The sequence below is a fragment of the Bubalus kerabau genome, chromosome 7 (assembly GCF_029407905.1).
Source record: "Bubalus kerabau isolate K-KA32 ecotype Philippines breed swamp buffalo chromosome 7, PCC_UOA_SB_1v2, whole genome shotgun sequence".
Lineage (NCBI taxonomy): Eukaryota > Metazoa > Chordata > Mammalia > Artiodactyla > Bovidae > Bubalus > Bubalus kerabau.
In genome coordinates, this window is record NC_073630.1 from 48,550,430 (window position 1) to 48,572,174 (window position 21,745).

The following is a 21,745-nucleotide window of genomic DNA, read 5'->3' on the forward strand; positions in this document are numbered from 1 at the left end:
TCCCACAAGAGCCAGTGGGGATGTAGGAAGCCAAAGGAAGAGTCATAAGAAGGAGGCAGAGGAGGAGGTGACCTTGGGATACCTGAGGAGACAGATGGACATCTCTGGGAGACAGGAAGATCCAGGAGTGCAAGGATGAGCGTGTATGCTGGGGGCAGGTCTACTCCCTAATGAAAGAGAGAAGTCAGAAGAACTGGGGACCACAGTGCCACCTGCGTAAAGCAAGAAGGGACCAGAGGAACACAGGTGAAAAGGGAACAGGCACCGCCTGGCACCAGGGCCACATGGGGAAAGGAGAGAGGGTTCCAGGTCAGGTGGCATGGTCTGTATCATCTTATTCTAGGAGGTGGTCACACAGGATGAAAAAGGCTGCTGAGATGTGCCTGACCCTTGAGAGAGCTGTTACAAGACAGACAAAGGGGTGAAATCCAGAACCCAAGTGACAGGGTTGGAAAAGCAGCCTATGAGAAAGCTGAAGTGGTGAATATAGATGACTCTTCAAGTAGTTTAGCAGGGAATCCAAGGAGACAGTCAGGGTAGTAGCTTGAGGCATAAACAGGCTTGAGAGAGGATTTTTTTCTTTGTAAGATGCGGGGTGGGGCAGGGGGGTGGTGTTTAAAATAAAGTTTTCATTTAGCTGTGGCTTGTTTTAGAATAGGGAAAATTTTAGCATATGTCTACCTGATAGCCTAGAAAAAACTTCAAGACACTGGGCTTCTAGATAGGATTTTCAGTAGTAGTTTCTGATAGTAAAACACTATGTGTACACTCTTTGTGACCCCATGGACTGTAGCCTGCCAGGCTCCTCTGTCCATGGAATTCTTCAGGCAAGAATACTGGAGTGGGGAGCCATTCCTTTCTCCAGGAGATCTTCTTGACCCAGGGATTGAACCCAGGTCTCCTGCATTGCAGGCAGATTCTTTACCATCTCTGAGCCACCAGGGAAGCCCACAGGGGATCTGCAAAAGACAGAACTAACTCAGGAACTAGCCATCACTTTGCCCTGTCCTTTCTCTCTGGACAACATGGGAAGCAGGAATCCTGAATGAGGGTCTCGGGGGGAGCCTGATCCTTAAAAGAGGAAGAGGTGGCAGTGGCCCCACACAAACTGCAGATAACCTCGCCCCCCACCTTCACCCCAGGAGATCTTCTTTTGAATCTTTGCTCTGATCCAGGACAGCTCCTGCTGCTTCCAAGATCTTGAACTTCCAGGCTACTTACCATTGTCCAGGTAAGGGAGAGAGCAGTGAAGAGTTTTAGGCAAAGCACAGAGGGTGGTGAAAGGCCAGGATGTCCTCACGCATAAACCACTGTTGCTACCACCCCACCACCGGCAGAGCGAGGGCTCGTTGGAAAAGGCTGGAGAACTGAAGGTGGTGTTCCATGAGACATGCTCTTAATATTTGTCTCTTCATCATTAACCTGTTTATAAGACACACGAACCCCATCCCTTCTTTAATAATAGCTAGACAGCTGCAGACTCGCAACAAGTACCTCAAGCAAAATGCTTATTAATGGAATATTCTCTCCAATTATAAAGTCCTAGGTTTACTCATCAGTTTGTCAAGCTGGCTCCCATTGGGCCTTCTTAGCGTTAAGGGAGGAGAAGGCAATGGCACCCCACTCCAGTACTCTTACCTGGAAAATCCCATGGACAGAGGAGCCTGGTAGGCAGCAGTCCATGGGGTCGCTAAGAGTCGGGCACGACTGAGCAGCTTCACTTTCACTTTTCACTTTCCTGCGTTGGAGAAGGAAATGGCAACCCACTCCAGTGTTCTTGCCTGGAGAATCCCAGGGTTGGCGGAGCCTGGTGGGCTGCCGTCTATGGGGTCACACAGGGTCGGACATGACTGAAGCAACTTAGCAGCAGCAGCAGCATTAAGGGAGAGGAGGGTGGGGATGGGCAAGGGGTAGAGGGGGTAAGTGCCAGGCAGCAGAAACCCAGTAGGGGGCACACGCTCTTACAGAACAGACACCTGCATCCATTCCTACTGCTAATGCTCCACCTCAACAAAGCCATTTTAAAATTTTAGTTAAAAAAGGCTAAATCAAGGGGGATAAGAGCAAGCAGACCAAATTCACATTTTATTCTTAGCCCCCCCTCCATCTGTTATATAATTTGTTTTTTTCACATACCCCCAAATAAAACACTTATTGAAAGTTAAGACCCTCAAAGTATTAAAAATGGCACATTAGGTACTTTATGTACTGATATGAGGCAATCTTCAAGATCTATTGTAATGAGAAAAAAGCAAGGTGGAAAACAGTGAAAAAAACTTTTTTGATGAATGCTAGCTACCATTTGTAAAAAGATAAAAAGGGAGAAATAAAAAAGAAAATCTATATGTATATAATACATATGAGTATTTATGTGTCTATATAAATGTATTATATTATACATTTGCTTATATATGTATCCTTGGCGAGGACATATAAAAAATGAGGAACGGTGGTTTCTTCCAGGAAGGTGGATTGGGTGGCTGATAGACATTGGTTTGGAGATATACTGTTGTTTAACCTTTTAAAATGTGAATCAGATGGTTCAAAATGATTGCTGCTGCTGCTAAGTCGCTTCAGTCGTGTCTGACTCTGTGTGACCCCATAGACGGCAGCCCACCAGGCTCCGCCAACCCTGGGATTCTCCAGGCAAGAACACTGGAGTGGGTTGCCATTTCCTTCTCCAATGCATGAAAGTGAAAAGTGAAAGTGAAGTCGCCCAGTCATGCCCGACTCTTAGTGACCCCACGGACTGCAGCCTACCAGGCTTCTCCATCCATGGGATTTTCCAGGCAAGAGTACTGGAGTGGGGTGCCATCGCCTTCTCCTCAAAATGATTAAATAACCGTTAAAAACAAAAAGGTGTGTTAAAGAAACAAAGCCTTCAAAATGAAAATGTCTATCTTTCTCAATAGAGAGCAAGGGTCCTTGAAACCTGGAGATGTGTGTGGTTGCAGTGGGGTATGGTGGGCATGTATTAGGAAATCAGTCCATCACAAGAGATGGGAGTGTCAGCCAGCAGCTTGGGATCATTGAGTTTAGCAGGTAGTGGGACTCAGCTGGGCTTTTCGGTGGAGGCTTGCATTGTGATCAGCACCGAGGTTGGCAGGTAGTGTGCCCAGGTAAACAGCAGAGGAGGCAGGCGGGGGTCTGAGGATCAAGGGTTCATGGGAGGATCTTCCTAAGGACAAGATAATGAATGGTCTGGTGGGGAACAAGCAGAGGGAGCAGGTAGGAGATGAACACAGAAGGGCCCTGGCAAGCATTCAGGAAATATATATTGAGTGAATGCATGCATGAAAATCATAAAACTTAATGCCCATTTGCACATGAGTATTAAGGGAAGAGGAATAAAGGGTTAGACTAAGTCAATCATCTATTCATTATCAAATAATTATAAGCACCCATTGTGGGCCTAGCGCTGTCCAATGTTCTAGAGAGAATAGTGACCAAAATGGACAAACATTCTGGCCTTGGGACAGCTGCAACCCAAGTGATGTGGAAGTTCGTCAAACCTAGGCATTAGGATGGTGGCCAGAACATGTTAAATATTCTCCAAGTCACACTTTAAGGGGCTGCGTAATATTCTGCCTTATGGATTTACTATAATCTTAACCATTCTCCAAGGCTTTCCTGGTGGCCCAGCAGTAAAGAATTCATCTGCAATGCAGGAGCCGCAGGAAATGTAGCTTCGATCCTTGGGTCTGGAAGATCTCCTGGAGGAGGGCATAGAAGTCCACTCCAGTATCCTTGCCTGTAAAATTCCATGGACAGAGAAGCCTAGCGGGCTAAGGTCCACAGGGTCACAAAGAGCTGGACATGACTGAAGCGACTTAGCGTGTACACATGGTACTATTCTCCAATTTAAAAATATTCTGGTTGTTTCCACTCATTTTCACTCTTATAAATGAACCTACAGTGAACCACCTCATGGATAAATCTTAAGAGTATTGTTCTGATTTGTTTCTTTCAGATAAATTTCTAGAAACTGACCCTTTGGGTCAAAGGGCACAAGCATTTTAAAGTATATTAAAACATACTATTATGTTTTATTAAAACATATATTAAAACAAATTTGTATGCAGGTCAGGAAGCAACAGTTAGAACTGGACATGGAACAACAGACTGGTTCCAAATAGGAAAAGGAGAACATCAAGGCTGTATATTGTCACCCTGTTTATTTAACTTCTATGCAGAGTGCATCATGAGAAATGCTGGACTGGAAGAAACACAAGCTGGAATCAAGATTGCCGGGAGAAATATCAAAAACCTCAGATATGCAGATGACACCACCCTTATGGCAGAAAGTGAAGAGGAACTCAAAAGCCTCTTGATGAAAGTGAAAGTGGAGAGTGAAAAAGTTGGCTTAAAGCTCAACATTCAGAAAACGAAAATCATGGCATCCGGTCCCATCACTTCATGGGAAATAGATGGGGAAACAGTGGAAACAGTGTCAGACTTTATTTTTCTGGGCTCCAAAATCACTGCAGATGGTGACTGCAGCCATGAAATTAAAAGACACTTACTCCTTGGAAGGAAAGTTATGACCGACCTAGATAGCATATTCAAAAGCAGAGACATTACTTTGCCAACAAAGATTCGTCTAGTCAAGGATATGGTTTTTCCTGTGGTCATGTATGGATGTGAGAGTTGGACTGTGAAGAAGGCTGAGCACCGAAGAATTGATGCTTTTGAACTGTGGTGTTGGAGAAGACTCTTGAGAGTCCCTTGGACTGCAAGGAGATCCAACCAGTCCATTCTGAAGGAGATCAGCCCTGGGATTTCTTTGGAAGGAATGACGCTAAAGCTGAAACTCCAGTACTTTGGCCACGTCATGAGAAGAGTTGACTCATTGGAAAAGACTCTGATGCTGGGAGGGATTGGGGGCAAGAGGAGAAGGGGACGACAGATGATGAGATGGCTGGATGGCATCACTGACTTGATGGACATGAGTCTGAGTGAACTCCGGGAGTTGGTGATGGACAGGGAGGCCTGGCGTGCTGCGATTCATGGGGTCGCAAAGAGTCGGACACGACTGAGTGACTGATCTGATCTGATCTGATCTGAAAACATACTAAGGAATGGGTGCTCCAGACTCTAGACTCATTGAATTTGAAGAGCTGAAATTCAGGAGAAACTGTCAACTGAGCAGCTGGAAATGTGGGTCTTGCTCTTGACGGCAAGGTGACAAGAGTTCTATAAGTCTGTAAAGAACAGGAAGCAAAGACAGGTCCCCTGAGTAGGGGTAAGAAGATGGAATATCAGAGAAGAGAGGAAGAGGAGGAAGAAGCCTAGGGTGGAAGGAGGAAGAGGAGGAGGGAGAGGGAACGAGGCAGCAGAGAGAGCAGAAGGAATCCAAGAAGATGGTTTTCAAGATGGGCATTGGGATGAAGAGAAATTATAGAAGAAAGAGACTCAGAAAGTGAGGTCTGGGGGTACTGGTGACCCTCACAGGAAGATTGCTACGGAAAATTCAGAAGAGGTCTTGGGAAGTATTCAAGCCTGTCCCTGGCATCACTGGACACCTGCTAAAATTCAGAATCCCGACATTCCTTCCAGAACCCCCCCAAATCTGCATTTCTAAACAATCACCCCCTTCAAGTAATTCTACCATAGGTGTCCCCCTCCCCTAGAACACACATTTGGGAGGTGGTTGATGAAGAAGTAAAGATGGCCTCTTGTTCACAAAAATTGGAGGTGAATGGAACCCTTTTGGGGTGGATGTTTAAAAAGATCTGGAAGGTTTCTGGGTGAACATGCAGAAGCAGCAGGAGGGGCAGAAATTGAAACGGTTGAAAGAGGAGCTCACAGGAGAGCCAGGCCCCAGAGGAGGGAGCAGGGTAAGGACCAATAGGTCAGTGGGTCAGTGTGTTTCCCAGAGACCAGAGGGAGAGGGTGGAAGACACTGGGGAGCAGTGAGCCTCCGGGCTCTTGATAGGCAGGCTTTGTTTTCTCAGTAAAAGAGAAGCTGAGGCTACCTGCTGAGAACAAATGAGGGTTGAGAAGACCCGAGGAGGTTTGAAAGAGCCTCTGTGGATGCTTTATACGGAGTTGGCGAGGACAGAGAAGGCTCCTGGGACCACTACCAGCTGCGGAATAAAACAGACCTTGTACCTATTTGAGGAGATCCCCATTTCTTCGTCCTCCCCTGAGGAGCATCTCCATTTTAGCATCTGGCTGTTTCAGTCCTTGGTTAATATTTCTTTTAAAAGAATTTTAAAAAACCTTCTGTCAATAAATCACCCTTGTCATCCCTCTGAGATTGCCCAGACTCCCTCCACTGCTCTCCGCCTTCTTTTATATATATCTTAATCTCCTGTGCTATCTTCCCTTCACTCCCAGCCTCTCTTTTTGCTATTTTGCTTTTACAATACTCTCCATCATTTCACGGTTGCCTCTCCCCTTGCAAACCCCCACCTCACCAGGCCCCCAGTTCCCTGACTGCTCCCTGTTCTTGCTGGAAGCCCAGTCTTTGGGAAGCTGCTCCTACATGGCACACTTAAATTTTGCTTCCACATGTAGGTCATAAAAGCAGGACCAGCTACGTAATTTGCAGGGCCCAGTGCAAAATGAAACTTCGGGGCCCTCTTGTTAAAAAATGATCAAGAATTTGAAGATGGTGACTGCAGAGCATTAGACCAAGTACAGGGACCTTCTGAACACTGGGCTGTGTGTGACTGCATGAGTCGCTGGTCCTCGAAGCTGGCTCTATTTGCAACATTTGTTGCATTGATTTATGGTTTATTCACCATTCTCTGAACACTTCCAATTTTGCTTCTGACATCTCTACATGCCACTTTAACTTGCTTGATTTTGTCCAATGTAGTTAACATGTTTATAGTAACAGAAGAAGACATGCTCTTTAAGCTATTGTTCCTTTTCACTGTCTTTTTTTTTTTGCTGATCTGGAAAAATGGCATGAGACTCCGTTCCAGGCCCCATAGACTTGTAAGTTGAAACAACCAAAGGTGTTTCTACTCTCAGAGCCCCAGAAAGCCGTGCCATGAGGTTAAAATGGCATGAGGAGGTGAGTTCCCCAGAGGAGACTGGAGATTAAGTTAAGGTTAAGTTCCCCAGGCACGTATACCATCAAAATCAGCCAGGCAACATGCATGGCTTGGTAAGTGGCTCAGACTAAGCATTCAGTGAGGAATAGCCGGTATTCTCTCCATGTTGATCCAGGTAAGCTTCCCTCTAGATTCGAGGGTTCTCCTCTCCTTCCCTTAAGGCTTGCAGCCCACCTGGTTGCCACCTGGTTGCCTGCTGACAGCCATCGTCCCACCGATCTCCCACCCACCCTGCACCCCAGGGTCTGACCACCTACTTGTTGGTCTGCCTCTGGTGCTGGATGACCATGTTTTTCTCATGGATCGTCTCCAACAGGGCTGTTGCCAAAGATTTCAGATCAGAAATGGACTGTGGAGTAGCTGGGAGACTGCACCCGTGATCCTCAGATAACAGATCCTGAACTAGGAGGGATATAAAATTACATCTCAGTCTTAAATCCTTCTGGAATGATCAAATGCAAACCAATGTTACTTCTTCCTGGACAATGAAGCTGGGATCAGTTCCTGACTTCTATGTGCTACTGTGTTGTAATTGAAGAATCCACTTCAAGTGTCAAAAGTAAAATGAAATAAAAATCAGTGTGAGAATTAAACAGAAAGGAAGAGTCCTTGTGGACTTCTGCAACATTTTTTTAAAAGGTAATAATCTATAACCCTGTATGTGAGAGAGCAAAAGAGACACAGATGTATAGAACAGTCTTTTGGACTCTGTGGGAGAGGGAGAGGGTGGGATGATTTGGGAGAATGGCATTGAAACATGTATAATATCATATAAGAAACGAATCGCCAGTCCAGGTTCGATGCAGGATATAGGATGCTTGGGGCTGGTGCACTGGGATGACCCAGAGGGATGGTACAGGGAGGGTGGTGGGAGGGGGGTTCAGGATGGGGAACACGTGTACACCCGTGGCGGATTCATGTTGATGTATGGCAAAACCAATACAATATTGTAAAGTAAAAATAATAATAATAAATAAATGATAAATGGTTAAAAGGTAATAATCTTTTGTATTTTTCTAGTATTTTATACTTCAAAATGCTCATACTAATTCATTTGAGACTTCAAATTTTAAAAAGAACCTGGAAAATGTTATTTATTCCCATTTCATGGACAAAAATGCAAGGTGCTGATGGATTAAAAGCATTAGCTGAAGGTTACCTTCTTTGAGGTCTATTCATTCAGCCACCCTTCTTTACTCTTTCTTGAGTATCTGCCTGTTATATGCCTAGCATTATGCTGAGAACTGGGCTGTGTGCATATGTGTGCTTAGATGTGTTCAACTCTTTGTGACCCCATGGACTGTAGCCTGCCAGGCTCCTCTGTCCATGGAATTCTCCAGGCAAGAATACTGGAGTAGGTAGCCTTTCCCTTCTCCAGGGGATCTTCCCAACCCAGGGATCAAACCCAGGTCTCCCAGATTGCAAGCGGATTCTTTACCAGCTGAGCCACCAGGAAGGCCAAGAATACTGGAGTGGGTAGCCTATGCCTTCTCCAGCAGACCTTCCCCTGGGAATTGAACTGGGGTCTCCTGCATTGCAGGCAGATTCTTTACCAACTGAGCTATCAGGGACTGGAAATTTATTTAATTATGCTGGACATTTATGTTGTTTTCAATGTTTTTTTCCTTATAATTAATGAAGAAGAACTTTCTTAAAGCTAAGTGCTTACATATGTCTGTAATCATTTCTTATCAGCTCAAAGGGGATTGGTTTAAGGCTTTTTGTAACAGACTGCCAAATGGTTCTCTAGAAAGGTTTGGCTGGCTGACTGCTCTGCCAGGGTGCTTGAGCTTGGCTGGCATTCCCCACAACAATGACAGGACTGGGTCTCAACATTCAGAGATGTTTGGCTATCAAGGGTATACACAGCTGTACTTAGATGGGCTACCCCACATTTCTATAGAATACTGTACTTTTCTCTTTAAAAATAATTCTAGGGTGTCTTTTCTAGTTGAGGGGGAAAAAAAGGAGTTGCTTAGGCAGGCTGGATTCAGCACTTTTTTTTTTTTTTTAATTCACCATAGCTCTTATGAGGACTACCACATGATCCTTGCTGGTCTGCGTTGCCAACAAGCCCAAAACAGGCCAGCCCAGCATGGCCCACTTGAGGCTCACATTTAAAACTGAATCCCCAAATATTAAGTGTCAGAAGCAAGCGCTCTGCTATTTATTCCCCTGACTGTTCATGGAAGATCATTATTTTTCATCAGAATCGACAAGAAGGAGGAACAAGATTGCAATCAATAAAAACTTCTTTGAAAAAAGGCATGCGTGCCATGATAAAATGATTTCAGTAGCTAGGAGACTTTTCTAGTCTGATCTCAGAGGCCACAAAAAGGAGAAATTCAATGAGGATGGAATAGACACTTGGGGATGCTGACCTGGTGATTACAGAAGGGAAAACAATCCAGAAGGGAGAGTACAGTTAGATGAATAGATGCAAATGGGGCTCAGTTATTGGAGGAACCTTCAATGCAGCAGCTCTCCAAGCAGGGTACCCAAACCAGCATTGCATCAGCTGGGAACTTTTTAGAAATGCACATTTTCTGGGCTTACCTTAGGCCCACTAAATTGGAAACTCTCAGGCCGGGCCCTGTAATCTGTGTTTTAATAAGCCCTCCAGGCAATGATGATGCAGGGGGAGGTTTGGGGGTGACCACTCTAAGGATTGGGCTTCCCAAGTGGTGCTGGTGATAAAGAATCCACCTGCCAATACAGGAGATGTAAGAGACACAGGTTTGAGCTCTGAGATCCCCTGAAGGAGGGCATGGCAACCCATGCCCTCCAGGCAGTATTCTTACCTGGAGAATCGACATAGACAGAAAGAGCCTGGTGGGCTTTAGTCCATGGGGTTGCACTGAGTCGGACACAACTGAAGTAACTTAGTATGCATGCATGCACACTCTAAGGATCACTTTGGTTCCTAATTCACAAACTGAGATGTGGACCCACAGCACCAGCATTCTGTGATCATACATGGTCCCTCCCAGAAAATGACCCTTACCTTGCTTTGCAGACAGGACTCCAGTCAGAGCACTGCTGGATTTGTTCTGGCCTTTTGAGTTTTTCCGTCTCTCAAGAGCATTCTAAGCAGCATTGGGAGAAAAAGAAAACCTCTGTCAGAAAAGCCAATAAAGGAAAAATACCTAATTCTGGTAGATGCATCCTCCCCTCCAGCACACAAGAACTCTTTGCAAACTCTAAATGCTGGCCTGACTTTCAAAATTCAGAGTCCTTGCCAAAGAGTTCTGATTTTTACGGACCTGGTAAAGAGTTTTTTTTTCAGTTGGTGCCCAGAATAATTACAGCAATTACATCCTCCTATATATAGAAGATACTCAATGCATATGTGTTAAATTAAATAAAATCTGAAACAAGAACTCAGTCTAATGTGTGAAGTCACTAGTTATGGAAACCCCTTCTGAACAGACATGAGATAGAGGCTGGGTTTAACTTTCGTGGAAGAACTGAATAAATGTTGTTAAGTGAATGCATACACAAGTTTTTTAAATTACGTATTAATTATACAATGTTAAGAGCTATGTGTATATATAGATGGGTATAAACTCAAGCCTGGCCCCCACAGAATGGAAAAGGAAGGACAGCATAGAGACTTCCGAGAAAAAAGCAAACGTCAAAAGTCAGGAAAATGAGCCAGCTCTCCCCAGCATCTAGACGGCTGTAAAACTTCACCCTCAGGAAGAGAAGTCAATCTAGTTTCAAAGCAGAGAAACCCAGGAGATTTTGCTAATTATAACACTTACAACTAACATCTGCAGAAATAGATATTATCTAACTAATGGTGCTGGAATTAGACTAAATAACAATGGGGAGAATTTAAACATTCTGTCCTTTCAGTATGACGTGAACATTATCGTTTAGATTGTGATTTCCCAATCTTTGTTTCTTCATCACTCAGAAATCATTTTCTTATGGATGATTAGGAGACAAAGCGCATCTGATAACAAAACACCGTACAGAAAAGCTGGAGCGGAAATTCAGTTTAATATAGTCCGAGGCTGTAAAGTGGTTGCATCCAGATTCTGGTGGTCTCAGTGTGCCCTGTCCAGGTAATGAAGGAGCTGTTGCAAAACCTGTTTCTGTTGTGTTTGCTGTTTGGGGGCTTAATTCTCACTGGTTCCTCAGTTTAAGCCTTCTTATTGCACTATCTGGAGGGCAGGCAAGCACTAGAATATCTTTGGCACATAAAAGAGAATTAAAATAGAATGACATTTAGATGTACAATCGTGAATCATCAACATCACTGTCATAATTTTCTACCTTGTATTTGGCAATGTTAGATTTCAAGAGGTTGACCTCTTCGTGAAGTTGCTTTAATCTCTCTTGAAGGTACCTGGAAAAGAATACATACAACTAGAAAGAGTTTGGGAGCAAAATAAAAACCATACACTCAAACATAAGGGGGAAAAAAGGAAAACCACACACCTGAAGAACCACCTTTTACATATAATGCCTTCCCACCACCCAAAAGAGGTAAAGTGCATCTTGGTGACCTCTTCTTAAATGGATGCGATGAAGGTCAAATACTCCCCAGTCACCTAAACCTCACTTCAGAACAGCCCTCTGCAGAGATCCCCTAAAGGGTATCAACACAGTTTTCAAATAATTCTCATTAAGATGATTCCACTGGGAAGCAAAGCAGGAAGAGGCGACACCAGACACGCTGTTAAGTTAGTCATATTCAGACACGGAAATTTGCCTCCAGGAAAAGAAACAGCTAAGGGAATTCCTCAATTTATTTTCTTATTCTTTTCTGTCTTCTTGATAGCAATAACAAGCAGCTTTCACTGTTCCATACCCTTCTCACCCAACCAGAGAAGGCAGGGAAAGACTGCACATATGTAGCTTGTAAGCATTTGTTTGTTCTTTTTGTACTTTTACAACTAATGGGTGACATTAATATCATTGCTTTAGAGTTGGGACTTTCCTTTCATTGTAAGGCAATTTTATCAAATGTAAATAGGGCTGCAAATAACTCCCAGCCTGCAGGCAAGTGGAGGGCCAGCACCCTATGACCACAGCCAGGGCCTGGGCACTTGCCTGTTCTCCATACACAAGGCGTCCACATCAATGATACGGTTCTCATGGCCACTTAGGATGTGGTTCAGCTCCTGGTTGAGCCTCTCGACTTTGTCCTGGTAGGAAGACCGCTCTTCTTTAACATCCTGAAGCTCATCCACAGAAGCCTGTAGGTCATGCTCCAGAGACTCAATCTGAAAGCAAAGGAAGCGCCCTTACTTAAGGAGTTCTGCAGACACTGGCTTTAGGATTAGAGAGGGAATCTTCTATTTTGCTGACTGACTTTTAGAGAGCTTATTAATGCCAGCCACCTTCTATAAAACCATAAGTGCCACTATGATGAAAGCTAAAAACAAGGAGCTGGCTTCTAGCCAGTCACTTCCTATATCCAAGATGAGACAGACATGGCATCTTGGAAGCACAGAACTTCTTGCTTACAAACTGCAGCCTGCCCTAAAGCCAGAGGCTCAGAGAGGGCAAATCCAGACATTGATAACAACAGCCAGTGTCTTACAACTACATACTTTTTTAAACCACTCTAGACCCAGAAATCTTGTTCTGTTCTTCAAAATCACTTAATAAGAGAAGAAAAACAAAGTTGAGGCTCTCTAAGCTGCTTCCTAACTAGGGCTTGGTACCCGTTGAGATTTAGACTAAAAAGCATCGCTCAGTATTTTCAGCTGAAACTTGCAAATTAAGACCAGTTCATCACATTTATTCGCTCCCTGTCTGTCCTGGGTATGGGGGATATTTCTTGCTATGTTCAGAACAATGACACCCAAAGTAAGACAGCAGATGTGCTCGAAGGCAAAAACAGAAGAGATCGCTTGAGAACTTAGCAGAGGACGGAGGGTGTAAATGCATTCCAACTGTATCCTTCTTCCTCCTCTGACCACATCCCAGACACGCCACACTCTCGGAGAAACAGGGCACAGTCTACTCTTCTCCATGTCGTGCCCAGCTGTGCGAACACACCCCCCACACTTAACAGATGTTGACGATAACCTGTTCCTTTGCTCTCTCCAGCTGCTGAACCAAATCTTCACGCTCATGGGCTGCAAAGTGCCGCACGCCAATTTCTTCGTCTCCCAGCCTCTGTTTGGCAATTGTCATCCTCAACAGCTGCATTTTCCATTGATAGGAAAAGAAGAGGGCGAGAGAGAGTTAAAATGAATAGATCTAAACAAAACCCCAAGCCTACTTAGGCAGAAAGTGTTGGAAGAAAACATTTTTCAAGAAATACTGGGGAAAGGCACAAGACAAAGAAATTTCTTACCAATATCATTAATTCAATTTAAAAAATTCATATTGTATTCTGTACAGGCATGCCTAAACACACATGTCCATGCATTCACCTATAAGGCTAATGGGAACACAGGGCTAGGCATCTGAAGATGGATGTCCTGTGTAGCCCTACCACAGTGAGGAAAAAAACTCTGGGTCTCTTTTAAACTTAGCAAAGTGTAAAAAAATGATAACACAATGTTGCAAAGAATCTGCTAAGATGGGCAATCTCCCATATTCTTGACATTTAGGCTATGATATATTTGGGGTCCTTATTTGAAAACTAGTCAGCTGAACTGCACAAATATTTATTGTGCAACTATTGTGAGCAAAAGCATCATGTGGATCAGCAGACAATGTTACAGGCAGGTGGAACAGCTTGTACGAAGGCCTAGCAGAGGATACACGGCACTTAGTATACAGATGGCCATGTTTGATGGAATTCTCATTTCAAAACTCAAGGATTTTGTCTTTGTATACCTGCATAAAGCAAATTTACTTGTAGCCTTGGAATCAGCATTCATGGTGCTTTTGCATGGGTGGATGCTTGCATGCTCAGGCCCTAAGTCATGTCTGACTCTTTGTGACTAGAGTCACACTAGACTCCCACTAGACTCCTAGCCCACTAGACTCCTCTGTCCATGGGATTTTCCAGGCAAGAATACTGGACTGGGTTGCCATTTTCTCCTCCAGGGGATCTTCCCAATCCAGCAATCAAACCTGTATCTGTTGCATTGGCAGGCAGATTCTTTACCTCTGAGCCACCTGGGAAGCCCTTGTAGGTGGATATGGGCAAACAAATGCAGAGTTGCAAACAATGGGAAGTGTCCCACAGGAAAGTTCCCAGCTAAGATCCTTATGCTTTCTTCTTTCAGCTCATATTATAAACAAGTGACCTTTTCATGGTCTCATTTGTGCCCCTTTTCTTCCCTCACATTTTTGCACCTTCTCTCACTGTTTTGCTGTTTAAGAAGGCCCCCTGAGCTGTGCTGGAGTGTTATTTGGTGTTTCTGAGCACAAGAGGTCATGATGTGCCTTACAGAGAATATCCGTGTGTTAGATAAGTTTCATCCAGGCACGAGTTACAGTGCTATCGGCTGTGAGTTCAATGGTAAAGAATGAACAATGTAAGTTAAATAAAGTCAAACAGAAACGTGCAAAACATATATTGATCAGGTGACAAAAGTGTTGTGATGAGAGGCTCAGAGGAACCTAATCTCCTATTTCCCCTAGGAACAATGGTTCCGTATTCCCTAAATCAGTGTTTGGAGGGATTTTAGAGAATCTAACTACAGCAAGTGTCAAGCATTGGCTATACTTGGGGGAGAATGGAGTTTGTGTCAAAACTGGTTAATTCACCTGAAAGCTGATAACGTGAAAACACAAATTCTTGACTCAGGACTTTCAGAACCCCAAGTGAGTGAAAGACAAACAGCTAACCAAATAAGAAACACTTTCAGATCAAAGAGTCTAGGAACAGGAAGGCCTGTGGCTTTTTTTTGGCATGAGGCAACCGGCATGCCACATGGCTTTGAAAGCAGGGTGCTTTTCCTTGTATGTGAAAAGCCAGATTGACAGCCTGAACTTTAAGTAATAAAACACCACTGTGGTTTCCCATTCACAGTACGCTTCGCCGAACACTTAATTTAGAATTACACAATTATGTTTGCTTAATACCAATTAATTATTAAACATGTTTATTGAGGTCTGACAGCCATAGAAGAGAGTCATCTTTTATATACTGGATGCCTGTTAAGCTTCAATAAACATGTTAACAATCATTTGGTGTTTAATGTGCATACAATATCGGCTATTAAATCTCAGGGCTGGGCTGGATGAAACACTTATTTTTAAGAAGTGAGGCCCAAGTTGGTGATAGCTGGGTCACTGGTTGGGCCTGACACTCAACGTTCAATTGCCTGAAAGGGCCCAAAGGGGCCATGAGAGCAGGGACAGAAGCCCCAGGGAGACTGCTCTTGTCTTCGCAGCTAATAGCTCACAGGTTCTGGAGTCTGCCTGCCTGGGGGCTGGTGTCCTGGGGCCAAGTGTGAGAGCTGTGCAACCTCAGGCTTATGCCTAAACTTCTCTTAGTATCTTTTACTGTAAGAGTCGACAGCAACAGTACAGCTGTTTACTCCCCAGAGTGCCTGGAACTGTCGGGCCCAGAGTAGGCTGCACCCAAATGTGCCTCAATGCCATATTGATTATTTTGAATTAAAGTTACTTAAGAAATGGCCAAGAGGGACACTTGGCCCTTAACAAGAGGGACTCTGATCCTCCTTTCTATCACCCTGAGAGCAGGAAAAGATCTCTCTCATGTGGAATGGACTTGTAGACACAGAGTGGGAAGGAAAAGGTGGAATGAACTGAGAGAGTAGCGTTGACATATGTACCACCATGTGTAAGACAGCGAGTGGGAAGAGGCTGTATAGCACAGGGAATGCAGCCTGGTGCTCTGTGATGACCTAGAGCAGTGGAATGGGGATGGGGTGGGAGCGAGGCTCAAGAGGGAGGGGACATACGTATAGCTGATTCATATTGTTGTATAGCAGAAAAGAATACAACATTGTAAAGCAATTATGTTGTTGCTGTTGTGTTGTATCGTTGTTGTTTAGTTGCTCAGTTGGGTCTGACTCTTTTGCAACCCCGTGGACTGTAGCATGCCAGGCTCCTCTGCCCATGGAATTCTCCAGGCAAGAATACTGGAGTGGGTTTGCCAGGCACTCCTCTAGGGGAATCTTCCCAACCCTGGGATCAAACCCATATCTCCTGCTTGGCAGGTGGATTCTTTACCACTGAGCCACCTGGGAAGCCCAAAGCAATTATATTCAGATTAAAAAATAAATGTAAAAAATCTCTCATATGAAAGGTGTACTCCTTGCATCTGAAGGTAGAAGGACACCCTTACTGTCAGAGGTAGGGAATTCAGGCAAGAAACCAAAATCTAAACAAACTCTGTTACTGCTTCTATTTACTACCCCAAGTCAAAACTCAGTTTATATTTTTCACTAATTGGGCACCCAAAACCTAAGGTTCTCTCTCCTGTCAATTCCTCCCAAATACATTAATTTCTTTCTCTGAAAGTATAAAAGTTATCTGCTTTGGTCACTTCTTAGATCCCATGTCTGAGAGACCAGCATGAATTTCAAAGATGTCTCTTTTTCTCCTGCTAATCTGTCTTGTGTCCAACCACAAGATGTCAAGAGGGGTGGAGTGGGCAATTTCCCCTCCCCAACACTGAGCATGAAGTCAGAGTGAAGTTGTATTAAATGAGAATTTAACTTAGGGCAATTCAAATTGATGTGTCCAGTTTCTGAAAAGATGAGGGGGAAAACCAAGGGGAAGAAGAGCAGGATGAAGAAAAGGGGATGGGAGAGATAATAATTTTAAAAATTGGTGGCTCCCCCCATCCCTACTTTCAATGTCCCAGACTGAGGGCAAGGTGAGAGAGAGACTGATGATGCATTTAGGCAAAATCATATTGTTCATGTTTATAAGTAAGACTGCTGTTCAGGAGCTTGCATGGCCATGTGCCTGAACATTATGGGCAACTTCAGGGAACTTCAAGGCGAATTTCAGCCAGACACAAGTTTTTGCCTCTTACATGCTGATTTTAGAACCTAGTCCCACGTAAGAGAAGGTATTTCTCTACCATACTTAGCACAGCCCCAGAACATAAACAGTGCTCAATCAATGTTAGCTGCTATTACAATCATGGCTGTGACCACTGGTGTCCCCCTCCACGTGAGGTTCCCCACACATACACCCACTGGGGAAGTCCCAATTTTCTTCCAAGCTGGAGGAAAGTGAGCTGCCGAGCCAACGTTATCTGTAGACCACAGGCAATGGGGTTGATTTCCCACCTTGGAAGCTGTTAGGAAGCAAGTGCTCTGAGCACTTAATTTCCTCCAATGGGACTATCGAAACTGCACAGCCAGCCTCCCTGTGCCAACCCTCGGAGTGGACCAGTGCCCTGAGAGGCGCGTGCATGGCCATCAGGAGACATGTCCGTTTGCTGATTTAGATGGAAATAAATGCTTATGAATGAATTACGGGTGTGAGTTGTCCGCTTATGGATGAGGTGCAGCTGCAGCTGAGATGTGGCCGAGGGACAAGACCTCAAAACGATGTGGCAAACGGATATTGGGCGCCCTTCCCCCACCCTGACGGCAGGGTTTGACTCCTCTGCCAAAGCCCTGCTCAAACTCGGGTGGCGAGAAGGCCCCCCAGTCAGAATGACTCACTTCCTCCTTGATCTCTTCTCTGGCTTCATCCCTCAGAGCCCTCAACAGCCTCTCCCTCATCTTGTTTTCATTTGCCTGAATCCATTTTCCCCAGCTCACCAATGAGTCATCACCGACTCGATGGACATGAGTTTAAGCAAACTCTGGGAGATAGTGAAGGATGGAGGCCTGGTGAGCTGCAGTTATGGGGTCACAAAGAGTCAGACACAACTCGGTAACTAAACAACAACAATTTTCCCCAGTAGCCAGAGGCAGGAGCAGCTATTATTCTCCTGGTGTTACCTGTGTTCAGCTCCTGCATCTGCTCATTCTAGTCACGTGTCCTCAGCTGTCACCTAACCTTCACGGAGCCCTGGGTGACATCAGTTTTTTTGAAAGAGGGGACTGTCTTAGTTTGTTCAAACTGCTATAACAGACTGCCATACACTGTGTGGCTTATAACAATAAACATCTCTCATAATTCTAGAGGCTGGGAAGTCCAAGATGAAAATGCTAGCGGATTGGGTGTTTCCCGGTTCATAGAGGGCTGTCCTTTGGCTGTGTCCTCACATGGTGGAAGGGCTGAGAGAGCTCTCTAGGGTCCCTTTTACAAAGTCACTAACCCCATGGATTAGGGCTCCACCCTCATAACTTAATCATCTCCCAAAGGCTGAACCTAAAAATATCACCACATTGGGGGCTAGGCTTCAACATATGAATTATGTAGGGGTGGGGGATACAGCTTATAGTATTCCACCCTCGATCACCCCCCAATTCATGTTCTCACATGCAAAATACATTTACTGTATCCCAACACCTCCCAAAGAATTAACTGATTCCAGCATCAACTCTAGAGTCTGAAGTCCAAAGCTTCATCTAAACCTCACCTTGTTTAAATCACCCATAAGTGAGATTGGAAGTGAGATACATCCTGAGGCCAACTCCTCTCCAGCTGTGAAACGGAGAGACCTAGCAAGTTATGTGCTCCCAAAATACAGAGGTGGGACACAGGCAAGAGAGACATTACCATTCCAACAGGAAGAACCAGGAAAGAGGAAAGGGTGACAGGTCTCAAGTAAGCCCCAAACCTAACAGAGCAGACAACATTAAATTGTAAGGCTCAGGACTAATCCTCTTTGGATGGATGCTCTACCTTCCAGGCCCACTGGTAACATTGCCCCCAAGGCGTGGCAGGATGGCTCTGCCAGGGCCCTGTAGCTCTCCTGGCTGGGGTCTTCAGCCTTGGGGTTCTGGGAGGCCCCCTCTTTTCTAATTCAAGTGGACGCAACTGTCCCCCAGAGCCATGCACTCCAGGCTTGTGGCAGGAGTGACAGCCTTGCTGGTCTCTGAATCACCTTCCATGTCATTCTTCTCTTGTCCTGAAAAACAGTGCCCAGCCTCTTACTAATACTAATTAGTATTAACCTCCTTATCAAAGAATTGTTAGGCCAACATCTTAGCATTCTCATTTTTTTGCAATAGAGACAGGCTGAGAATTTTCCAAATCTTTAAATTCTGATTCCTTTTTGCTGAACAATTCCAACTTCAAATCATCTCTCTCTTCTCACATTTTATAAGCAGTCAGGAGAAACCAGGCTGCTTCTTCAACACTCTGCTTAGACATTTCCTCAAATATTCAACTTCATCACCTACAATTTTTATCTTCTATAAAGCAACAGGACCTAACCACAATTCAACCAGGTTTCTCTGGGCTCAGATGGTAAAGAATCTGCCTGCAATGCAGGAGACCCAGGTTCAAGCCCTGGGTCAGGAAGATCCCCTGGAGAAGGGAACGGCTACCCACTATTTTCCAGGTATTCTTGGCTGGAGAATCCCATGGACAGAGGAGCCTGGTGGGCTACAGTTCATGGCTCACAAAGATTCAGACACGACTGAGTGACTAACACACAAGAAGGATGGCCTTTGCCCAGTGTCCAATAACATGTTCCTCATTTGCATGTAAGACCTCATCGGGATGGCCTTTACCGTCCATATTTCTACCAACATTCTGTTCAGGATGACTTAAGTATCTCCACGAAGACTGAAGCTTTCTCTACAGCTCCCTCTCTCTCTTTTCTTCTCAGTCCTCACCAGAATTGCCCCTACTTCATAGAAATGCTGTGAAGGACAATAGGCTTTTTCTAGCAGGGGCCTCAAAATTCTTGTAACCTTTCTACCCACTACCCAGTTTCAAAGCTGCTTCCACACTGTTATAGCAGCACCCCACTTCTCAGAACCAATTCCTGTCTCAGTCTATTTAGGCTGCTATAACAGAATACTATAGATGGAGTAGCTGATAAACAGCAAACATTTATTTCTCACAGTTGGAGGCTAGGAAATCCAAGATCAAAGCCGTGGTAGATATTTTGTCTAGTGAGGGCCCACTTTCTGGTTCATAGTCAGCTGTCTTCTCACTATGTCCTCATTTGGCTGAGGGGGCAAAAGAGCTCACTGGGGTCTCTTTTATGAGGGTACTAATTCCACTCATGTCAGCTCTGCCACCCTGAATCACCCAAATCACCTAATCACCCAAAGGCCTCAGCACCTAATACCATCTCATTTCAGACTGGGTTCCAACATACAAATTTTGGTGGGGGGCATATTCCATAGTGAGTCCATGGTGAGGGTAAGAGCTATCTTGTAGACAGGACAGTTAAGTATGGCTGCCCAGCCTGGGCACTGCACAACTCCAACTCTGGGGATGGTCTCCATCCTTGCAATGCAAAGATACAATGCAATGATCACTCTCTGAAGAGCTTTGAAAGTGCAATCCCCAGTTGTAGCTGGTATGGCTATAATCCTCATCCAATGACTCTCTATTTGCCAGAATTACTGGGAGGATTAGATGAAAAAATTAACAGGAAATAGATGTGAGCCCTTCCTCACCCTGGTCCTTGCATACTTCTGCAAATAGCATGCCTAGGGAGAGGTCAGCACCAAAAGTCATTTATTAAACATTCAGCTGCCGGTGTTGTGCTGGGTGACTTAAAAAACAAGTTCCTGCCTCTCTTGTCTTTATCGGTTTTTTCCACATCCTCTCCAATTGCCCCCTGACCTTTTGAAATACCCTTGATAAAATTAGACACAAGAGCTTTAAATGGCTCCAAGTAGGCAATTCTATTGTGTATACCAAAGTTCAAATTCCTAGACCTATATGACAAATCCAGTTCTAGCTTTAAACAAAAGAATTTGTCACTTAAAGAACAACAAAAAACATAATACAGCAGTTTTCATTGTCTTCTTCCCAGGCTCTGGAGATCACCATGCACACACTCATTAGTGTGCATCAATGTTTCCCAGTTAATGAGCACCCAGTTTGGGCCAAACAACATGCTAGAAGCTTTCCTTACACACAGTAGCTCCAGTGACTTCACTGCAATGGAATAAATTTGGGATAAATCGCAAAGCCCTTCTGAGAGCTAATGATGCATGAACTGCCCCCACCCGCTTCTCGACCCCAACTCTAACCACCTCTCTTATTCGCCAGCTTCGCTGGCTTCCCTTCAGCCCCTGCTTCTGCCCGCCTTTGGGCCTCAGCACTTGCTGTCCCCACAGGACTGTGCAGAACCCACGTCTTCTGTCTCTTTCAGGTCACAGATCGAATGTCACCTCCTCTAGGAGGTCTTCCCTGAACACCATTGCTGAAGCATTCACCTTCAAGTAAGTGCCCCAATGCCTTCACTGTGCTTCCAGAAATCAACTCGCTCATATGCTTATCCCTCCCGCTGTCAGCTCCACCTCAGGGACCTCTCTGGCCACATGCACAGAAATACCTGGTGCCCATAGCAGGGTCCGGCTAGCCTCAGGGAGTCCTCAGATGCATCTTAGATACAGGAAGCCTCCGGTTTGCGGCTTCCCACAAGCCCAGGAGGCAGACACTGTCTGTCGTCTTCACAGGGGAGAGCCGTTGGAGGGGCTGCAGCAGAGCGCTGAAGCCAGGGTCCTTGCCCGGGACCTGCCCTCAGACTGGGGTGTTCACTTCCCCTCACCGTCACATGCCAAGCCCTGTCCTCAGTGCTTACACACTGACCCAGTAAGTCCAACAAGCATCCCGTGATATACTGTTCCCATCCCTGTGGAGACAGAGAGGTGGAGTGACTTGACCACCTTAAAGACCTTAGAAATGGCAGGGCT

General features: G+C 45.0%; 2 protein-coding genes across 14 annotated transcripts in view; one reads left to right on the forward strand and one right to left on the reverse strand.

The window, feature by feature from the left end:
* The window catches only part of SOD3 (superoxide dismutase 3), a 155,565-nt gene that overhangs the window by 100,916 nt on the left and 32,904 nt on the right, over window positions 1-21,745 (forward strand). For 3 of the 6 annotated variants that reach the window (XR_008717021.1, XR_008717016.1, XR_008717017.1), the window contains exons 3-4: window positions 10,984-11,134; window positions 21,202-21,271. The gene's annotated coding sequence lies outside the window, so the exon portion shown is untranslated. The remainder of the gene's footprint in view (window positions 1-10,983; window positions 11,135-21,201; window positions 21,272-21,745) is intronic. The other 3 variants (XR_008717023.1, XR_008717014.1, XR_008717015.1) reach the window with 1 other exon arrangement.
* Window positions 1-21,745, reverse strand: part of CCDC149 (coiled-coil domain containing 149) — a 118,909-nt gene that overhangs the window by 20,731 nt on the left and 76,433 nt on the right. For all 8 annotated transcript variants that reach the window (XR_008717013.1, XM_055588156.1, XM_055588160.1 and 5 more), the window contains 5 exons: window positions 13,110-13,226; window positions 12,126-12,298; window positions 11,346-11,418; window positions 10,069-10,150; window positions 7,322-7,466 (listed from right to left, as the gene is read on the reverse strand). Coding sequence is in view for 7 of the 8 variants with exons in the window: in XM_055588156.1 (XP_055444131.1) it covers window positions 7,322-7,466; window positions 10,069-10,150; window positions 11,346-11,418; window positions 12,126-12,298; window positions 13,110-13,226 (590 nt within the window). In the remaining variant the exon portion in view is untranslated. The remainder of the gene's footprint in view (window positions 1-7,321; window positions 7,467-10,068; window positions 10,151-11,345; window positions 11,419-12,125; window positions 12,299-13,109; window positions 13,227-21,745) is intronic.